Here is a 9753-nt window from a genome sequence, read left to right as displayed (position 1 = left end):
ACTTCTGTAGAGATACTGCCTCGGAAACCCAAGGAGAGGTCGCTATGAGTCTAATTGACTTGATGGCCGTGAGTTTGTTTTCTGTTTTATATATATATATGTTTGACAGAGGATATTTCTACATCAGAGTTTATATGTGCTGCAAATATATCCATGAATATAGTATAGCATATGGGGTAAAGTTATAAAAACTCCTTAGCCATAACCATACACCTGGAGGGAATGAGGCACCAAGCTTGGGGGCCCAGGACTATAGTCTTAGGGGACATCATGATCAGTTGGCATAACATAGTCCGCAAAGACAATGCTGTACATCCCACTTTCATGAGTAGTGACTGAGGCCTTAAGAGCTTGTGAGCAGCCATCTAAGGTGCAACTATTGGTCAATCCCCTTCTGGAGCAGAGAGAGTGAAGAAAATCAAAGACACTTGGAAAAAATTAGTCCAAAGAACTAATGGACCACACAAACCTCAGCATCTATGATTCTGAGACCAGAAGAAATAGATGGTGCCCAGCTATCTCTGCTGGCCACTCTGAAGGGGATCACAACATGAGGTCTTGGATAGAGTGGAAGAAAAATGTAGAACAACAACAAAATTCAAGCCTCAAATTCCAAAATGTAAGGATTCTCTGGGCAAAATATTGAGCAATGTGGAAAGCATCAAAAGAAGGTGGAAAGAATACACAGAGTCACTGTACCAAAAAGAATTGGCCAACATTCAGCCATTTCAGGGGTAGCATATGGTCAAGAATCAATGATATTGAAGGAAGAAGTACAAGCTGCACTGAAGGAACTGGTGAAAAACAAAGCTCCAGGAATTGATAGAATACCCCTCAAGATGTTTCAACAAATGGATGAAGCACTGGAGGCACTTACTCATTTATGCCAGCAAATTTAGCATATGGCCAACTGACTGGAAGAGGACCATATCTGTGCCCAATCCAAAGAAAGGTGATCTAACAGACTGTGGAAATGATTGAACAACACCATTAGTACCACACAAGTAAAATTTTGCTGAAGATAATTCAGAAATTGTTGCAGCAGTATGTTGACAGGGAACTTCCAGAAATGCAAGCTGGACTCAAAAGAGGACATGAAATGAAGGATATCATTGCTGATGTCAGATGGCTCTTGGCTAAAAGCAGAGAATACCAGAAACCAGTGTTTTATTGTCTATGTTATGGCATTCAACTGGTGTGGATCATGGTAAATTATGAATAACATTTGAAAGAAGGCATTCTAGAGCACTTAATTGTGCTAATGAGGAACCAGTACATAGAGAGAGAGCTTGTCATTCTAACAGAACAAGGGAATACTGCATGCTTTAAAATTAGAAAAGGTGTGTGTCAGGGTCGTATCCTTTCACCATATGTATTCAATCCGTATGCTGAGCAAGTAAGCCAGGAAGCTGGACTATATGAAGAAGAACACAGCATCATCACTAGAGGAAGACTTCATTAACAACCAGAAGGCTGGCGGTTCAAACCCACCAGCCAGACCTTGGAAGGAAGGTTGGGCAATCTACTTCTGTAGTGATACCACCTTGGAAACTGAAGGAGGGGTCGCTATGAGTCTGATCCGACTCCATGGCACATAACAACAGCAACAATATGCAACCGACATAATCTTGCTTGCTGAAAGTAAAAATTACTTGAAGCACTTACTGATGAAGATAAAAGACTGCAGTCTTTGTATGGATTATACCTCAACATAGAACATGAAAATCCTCACAACTGGACCAAAAAGCAACATCATGATAATTGGAGAAAAAATTGAAGTTGTCAAAGATTTCATTATATTGGATCCACAATCTACACTCATGGAAGCAGCAGTCAAGAAATCAGATGTTGTATTGCACTGGGCAAATGTGCTGCACAAAACCTCATTAGAGTGTTGTTGAAAAGTAAAGATGTCATTTTGAAGACTAAGATACCCTAACCCAAGCCCTGGTATTTTCAGTCACCTCCTACGAATGTGAAAGCTAGATGGTGAATAAGAAGATTGAAGAACTGATGCCTTTGAATTTTGGTGTTGGTGAAAAATAATGAAAATATCATGGACTGCCAGAAGAACAAACAACTCTATCCTGGAAGAAGTGCAGCCGAATGCTCCTTAGAAGTGAGAGGGGCCAGACCTTTTCTCACCTCTTTTAGTCATGTTGTCAGTAGAGACTATTCCCTGGAGAAGGATACCATGCTTGGTAAAGTGCAGTTGTGTAGTCATGATATAATAAAAGAGTTTATGAATTTTAACTTATGCCAGTATTATAATAAAATTTTAACATCTAAAAAAATTATAAACATAAGTCACACATTTGCAAATTAAAAGACTAAAATAATAATCATCTCCATAGATGAAACAAAAAGAATGTAGTAATATTTAATCTCCATTCATTAAGGATATTTACCAAAACCTACAGTGACTATCCTAATTAATGGTGAAACTTCCAAGAAAGGAGCAAAAATTGCCATTATTCACCATTTCTATTCAATATTTACTCAGCATCCCAGCCAGACAGTAAAGCAAAAGAAATAATCTACAGATTATCACAATTATTGACAGTTCAGCAAAATGCTGAGCATAACATCAATACACAAAAAAATGGATTTCTTCTTCTCCATCATCCACAAGCAGCTAGACACTTTGAGGAAAAAAAATTCAGTTGATACAATTAGCAACAAAATTCGGTATCTAAAATAGATGTAACAAAACATTTGCAAAATTTTATTGAGAAAATTATAAGTTTATTAAAGAAGACCTAAATGAATGGGTTCCATTCATGGGAAGATCCAAAATTTTCAATTCACTAAATTAATCTATAAATTCAGTATGATTTCAGTCAAAGTCCCACAGAGTATTTTTATCGATCTTTATTGATGAAAAGTGATTTAAAAATTTATGTGGATGATCAAAGGGCCAATGTCAATACAGTTATCAAGAACAAGTTGTGGAGCGTAGGGGGAAGAACTGGCAATGTCATAAACATTTAAAGATAGACAAACAGGCCAGTAGAAACAGCACAGAACTGAGAATGAGAACCATTTCTAGGTATAGTTTGAATCTTGATTTTTGATAACCGATTATACATTGCAGATCTATGGGGAAAAAGTACATTTATTCAATAAATGGTACTGGTAGCAATTAGTTATCCATGGGAGGAAAAAAAATCTCTCTTTCACACCATATCCCCCCCCCACACACACACACACACACACATTCTAATTAGATTAAAGGCCTAATTTTGAAAATCAAAACTTTGAAAACTTTTTTTTGTTGTTGGCTACAGAATCTGGTCTTTCTGTTTTCCTTTTTTAAAATTGTGATAAAGATGTATTTCTTAAGTCAACAATTTTTACATGTACAATACAGTGACATTGATTACACTCATTGTGTTCTGTAACCATAACCACTATCTTTTTCCAAATTATTACACCATCATTAACAGAAACTCACTGCCCCTAAGCAGTATCTCCTATCTTCCTACCCCTGGTAAAAACTTTCCTATTACATACAAGTGGGATCATCTAATATTTGTTTTTGACTGAGTTATTTCACTCAGCACAATGTTTTCAAGGTTTGCCCATTTGTAGTATGTATCAGAACTTTATTTATTTTTGTTGCTAAGTAATATTTGAGTTTGTATATCACATTTTGTTTATTTATTCATCTGTTGATGGTCATCAACATCATCTGTTAATGGCTGTTTCACCTTTTGGGTAATTTTAATATTGCTGCAATGAATGGTGATATATTATAGGAGAATTAAAATAATTTTTTATGTCCTTATCAATGAAGGAAAGGCACTAAGGATCTTTTAAAAAAGACACTTAAAGAAATTAGACAAACAAAAGAAAAACAAAGTATTCATTTGACTACATCAAAATTGTAAACTTGTGTTAATCAAAACTTATAATAAACAAGATGAGACAACAAGCCACAGGCTCAGAAAAGAGATTTGTGATGTATAAAATGAAAAGAATACAAATATCACGAGTATGTATAAAATTGAATAATTTAAAAAATTTATATTATGAAAGACAAAGCATTTCAGAAGAATACATAAAGTATAATGCTATTTATTTGAAGTTTAAAAAATGGAAAAACAACCATATGTTGCTTGCAATACATGCAAATGAATAAAAATACAAATAAATAATTCTTAAATAATAACAAATATAAATATATTTACAAATATAAATAATTGTTTCTTAAAGTGGAAATGAGTACTGTTATACTCATTATATAATGATAACTGTTAGCTCTTCATTAAAAACCTAGTCCTTTCTAAGCTTTATATACATTATCTCATTTATTCTTAGATATAATATCTTATCATTGATAAGATATTGCTCTACTAATTTCACATAAAAGAAAATAGGCTTTTATAAGTTAAATAACTTGCCTGTGATCATATAGGTAATAGGTGTCAGAGCCAGAATATGAAACTGGAGCAGTATGACTTTGAAAAGCTTGCACCCATACATAACCTCTATGAAGGTGAATTGACATCTTTTTAAAAGATCTTATGAACCACAAAGAACTCCTCAGAATAGTGCAACTATCATTTCAACCTCTGGATGCAGCTAGAACTACAGCAATAGAACATAGCTGCTTTGGCCTCTAATTTCATCAGCTTTCAGAGGCTAGGAGAGCATTTACTTAGCAGCATAGGGCATGAGTCATTTCCTTAGGTATCTGTTTATTCATTCAGCAAATATTTATCAAGAGCCTACATGGCACAGTGGTAAACCACAATATATTTCTTTTCTACATCATTTTTGCAGCTTGCCAAACTTTAGAACACAAATTTGAGGTTTCCACTTTCATTGCCAACTAATGCAAAGAATGCTTGATTATTACCCATTTTAGAATTTACAGCCTGGCATACTGTGGCTTTCCTTTAAGCCTAAGCATTGTTGAACTGCAAATTCGCCTGACCTCTAAAATATTTTTGCTACTTTCTACTAAGCAAAGTGTATATTGAAAACTTTTAGCCTACTTTTGACTAAACAAAGTACATATTGGAACAAAAATGTTATTTTAAGCAATATAATATAGTTTAATATGACTGCCTCCTTTTTCTTTCTGTATTCCCCTCTCTCCTTTTTCCACAGATCAAAGAGTATCTCTCTAATCCTTTCTGCTCCAATGAGATTTGGAGATTTTCTTGATAATTTATTAGATGTATTTTGTAATCCTGTTCATTCAACAAAATGATAAGCTCACAGTAGCTCATGGAATTGCTGAAATGGATGCATTTGAGTTTACTTTAATTATGTTCTTGCTAATTAAAATGAGCATGCTGAAACTAAGTGATTTTCTTCCTAAAGATAATTGTGTTTGTCAAGGCCAGCATGTGTGTGTGACATTTTAGCTAGTAAAAGGTATGCTCTTAATCATATCACTTCTTTAAGTAATTATACAAAGATTATATTTTTGAAAAATAACTCTTTTTACAAAGTGTATGATTTCTGCATAATCTGGTATGATAAATATTCAAACACTCCATCCAGTCTTTCCTTATATTTCCTTTTTATGTTTTTTATTTCCTTCTTATTTTGTATTTCACTTATTTCCTTTTTTATATTGACTATTCAAGGGACCTGAAGGAATTGTGGGAATTCTAGGACAAACAGGCCGTCCAGGGAAAAAGGTAATTTTGTTTTACATCTTTTTGTGCTGGTTTTCTTTCTTCTCATACTGAGCTCCATTGCTGTGATGTTTTTATTTGCACTATATATAAAGTAATAAAGAGTGGCAAATTTGGCTGAAAAGAACATATTTGTAGAAAATTAATATTTCATCCCATTTAGAAATAGTAATCACCTTAATTACTTGAAGGCAAATTTCCTAGTTATAGATTAGCCAAGGTTCTTACTTTTTCTCCTTCGGTTTGTCAAAAATATTTCCAGTAGGCCATGGGTAAGAAAAGACAGAAAGGAAAATATTATACCATTTGTGCTACTTGGTAAAGCTTTATTTAATAACATATTTAGGGTACGTGACATGTGGTTAGTATTGCCTCTGGATTTGATATTTATGTGTTTCCCAAAATTGAAATCATTGATAATTGATTTTATCTTTTATATATATGAACTACTCGGAAGGAAGGTTGGGCAATCCTACTTCCGTAGTGATACTGCCTCGGAAACCCAAGGAGGGGTCGCTATGAGTCGGGTTTGACTCGACGGCACATAACAACAACAACAACAACAATATATGAACTAAAAAACATAAACCAAGAATATTCTTTATTTGCTCATTTAATATTTTACTAAAAACAAAATACTTGATATATTTGTGGAATTCTAGTGCATTTAATGAAAAATTATCTTTGAGTGATTCAAAATGGAGTCTCATCAGTAATCACCATGCTATTTCCCTCTAGCATCTTAGTGCTTGAAAAACTATGTACTGCAATTTGAATTAGGGATTCTGGTGCTCTGAACAACTCACTGAGTCAGAGTGCACCAAATTCAGAGGAGTAGAATTAGAAAGGAGAAAGGTATGGGGAAAAAATAACAAGATCAGAAGATCTATCCTGCAGAGCACTGACAGCCAGCCAAGAAAGGCCATCAGACACTTCCCTGGGGGAGCGACCAACAGTCAAGAACAGCCATCTGAGACCTCCCTGGGTTAAGGAAGAATACACATCACACCAGCATACCAGCAAACACACCAGCATACCAGTGATCACCCCAAAGATCTACCTTCAGCACCTGATTTTATCAGTAACTTGTCACTTGGGTGCAAACAGGCAAGTCCAGCACTGCTGAAACCCAAGCAGAGAGTTCATTGGTGTTGCAGGAGGGTGGGCCCAGGGAAGTGCCCTCACAGTGAGTCACCAAGTAGGCTTGGGTCAGCTTAGTGGCACTGAGAAGCCTGTGCTTGACTTTATCAGTAATATTGGGACCACAGATTGCTAGCAGGCACTCTCCCTAATCCAGTGCCACTGAAACTGAGTGGATCTTTGGTGCCATGGGTGGGTGGGGCCTGAAAAGAAACCTCTGGGTGGATCGTGGAGCTGGGCAGTTGTCTTGGGTTGGCTTGTTGGTGCCTAGGGGCCTTAGGAGTGGGGTTTTTGCATGTGGCTGAGCCTGGCAGAAAGTGGTGACCCCCTAACAACTGGAGTCTTTGCTGAAATTGAACTACAGGCCTGTAAATAACAGTATGACATCATCAATAGCAGCTCACTCAAAGACCTAGAAACCGCCCCTAGCAACAACGATCTTTCCTTCTTCCTCACCCACCTTCTCCACCAATAACTTCACTCATCCAATAGAAGAAACCACAATCAGCCAACATAAAACCTCCCAGTTCAAACTCTAAACCCTCTTCAAGACAAACAGAAGTCCATATCCACATTTTGCACAGTGATTCCACCATCACAAAGAAAATTGCAGAGCAACCCAGCATACCTGAATTAATAATTTAAAAAAAAATAAAATACACAAGCTTCACCTTTTCAAAATAATAAACCATAAAACCAAGACAAATCAAATCAATATATAACCAACAGTTAAAGACAACCTCAAAATGTCTAGGAAACAACAGGCAACCTCAAATCAAACAAAAAAAAAAACAGGACAAGGCATTAGAAGAAAAACCACAAACAAAGGTCTCATTAAACATGGAGGAAGAGGAAGCAATAGAATTATCTGAGAAAGATATGTTTATAGAGCTTTACAAGAGCCTAAGGAAACCCCAAACATAACCAAAGAGAACAAACAGTTCTCTGGAAGAACTCAGAAAAATAATTTAAGAACAAAATAATAAGATTAATGCACAATCAGAACTCATACAAAAACAGCAGTTAGAAATCCAGAAGATGAATATCAAAATTACAGAATTATACAACACAGTAGAAGCACAAAAGAGTAGGTTAGAACTGGCTGAAGAACGCATACCCCAACTAAAAGACAAATCCCTGGAAACCAGCCTGTATGAAGAAAAATCAGAACAAAAATTTAAGAGAAATGAAGAGAACCTAAGAATTACATAGGATGACATGAAAAGAAACCACATAAGACTCATTGGCATTCCAGAACAAGAAGAGGTGAATAAAAATACCAGGAAAACTGTGGGAGACCTGCTAACAGAAAACTTCCCCCATATCATGAAAGAAGAAAAAATATTTGTCCAAGAAGCTCATAGAACCCCACATAAAATAGATCCCAAGAGAAAAACACCAAGGCATATTATAATCAAACTCTCCAAAACCAAAGACAAAGAAAAAATTTTGAGAGCTTCCCAGGACAAAAGAAATATTACTTATAATAATCAAACAGGCTGCACTCCAATTACTCAGCAGAAACCTTGTAGGCAAGAAGGTAATGGAATGGCATATATAAAACATGAAGGAAAAGAACTTCCAACCAAGAATCCTATATCCAGCCAAATTATCCATCAAATATGAAGGCAAAATCAATACATTCTCAGACAAACACAAATTAAGGGATTTTGTAAAAAATGTACCAACCTTAAGAAATGCTTAAGGAAGTTCTTCTAATAGAGAGCCCGCAACAGAGATCAACAAAACCAGGATATGTGGCTTCAACACTAAAACCAAATCAGAAATAGAAACTCAAAATAAGACCATAAAACATTGTACACTCAAAACCAAGAAAGTCAATCAGCACACAATAACAGCAACTAACCTATCAGAGGGAATAAAACTTCTAGGTACAAACTTTCAAATGGAGAAGAAAACTGGGCAATGTCTTCACAATATGCACTGTTCTAAAAATGTAGAGACAAGAATACACTCCAATGTAACCACAGAGAAAAGTAACAATCCCCCTAAGCAAATCTGGAAGGAAGGAAAACATATGGCTTTAATAAGCACAAAACCAACAATAAAGAAGAAAAGGGAGAAAGCATTAGGCAACAAACTGAACTCAGCACAGAAAAGTATATGGCCCAAGGAAACACCAACAACATGACAAAAAAAATACAATAGAATGACAGCAATCAATTCATACCTATCACTAATTACACTCAATGTGAATGGACTAAATGCACTTATCAAGAGGAAAAGAGTGGCAGACTGGATAAGAAAAGAAAACCCATCGATATGCTGCCTACAAGAGACCCACCTTAAACACAAAGATAAAAACAAATTAAGAGTTAAGGGATGGAAAAAAATATACCAAGCCAAAAGAAACCAAAAAAGAGCAGGAGTGGCAATATTAATTTCTAATAAAATAGACATTAAGGTGAAAAACATCATAAAAGATAATAAAGAAAACATTATATGATGCTGAAAGGGTCAATTGACAAGACATTACAATAATAAATATTTATGCACCCAATGAAAGTGCTCCAAAATACGTGAAGCAAATATTAATTGAATTAAAAGGGATAGTAGACAACTCTACAATAGTGGTAGGAGACTTTAACACACCACTTTCAAAGAGGGACAGGTCAACAAGAAAAAAATTCAGCAAAGCTACAGAAAAACTCAACAATACAATCAACCACTCAACCTCATAGACATATACAGAGCATTTCACCCAACAAACTCACAATTCACATTTGTCTCCAGAATAGACCATATGTTAGGACATAAATCAAGCCTCAATAAATTCAAAAGCATTGAAATACTACAAAGCATCTTCTTGGACCACAATGCTATAAAATTAGAAATTAATAATAGGAAGAGCAAGGAAAAAGCATTAAACATATGGAGGCTGAACAACTCACTGCTCAAAAACTACTGGGTAATAGAACAGATAAAAACTAAAATAAAAAAA

The 9753-nt window shown here is 35.3% G+C and overlaps 1 protein-coding gene across 1 annotated transcript in view; it reads left to right on the top strand.

Annotated features, from left to right (window-relative positions):
* The window catches only part of COL24A1 (collagen type XXIV alpha 1 chain), a 586013-nt gene that overhangs the window by 406934 nt on the left and 169326 nt on the right, over positions 1 to 9753 (top strand). Inside the window, exon 37 of the mRNA XM_007946195.1 lies at positions 5601 to 5654. Within this exon, the coding sequence (XP_007944386.1) occupies positions 5601 to 5654 (54 nt within the window). The remainder of the gene's footprint in view (positions 1 to 5600; positions 5655 to 9753) is intronic.

The sequence above is a fragment of the Orycteropus afer genome, unplaced genomic scaffold (assembly GCF_000298275.1).
Source record: "Orycteropus afer afer isolate SDZICR_OR568_19922 unplaced genomic scaffold, OryAfe1.0 scaffold00152, whole genome shotgun sequence".
NCBI lineage: Eukaryota > Metazoa > Chordata > Mammalia > Tubulidentata > Orycteropodidae > Orycteropus > Orycteropus afer.
The sequence above is the reverse complement of the archived record's forward strand: the minus strand, read 5'-3'. Positions and strand labels throughout refer to the sequence as shown.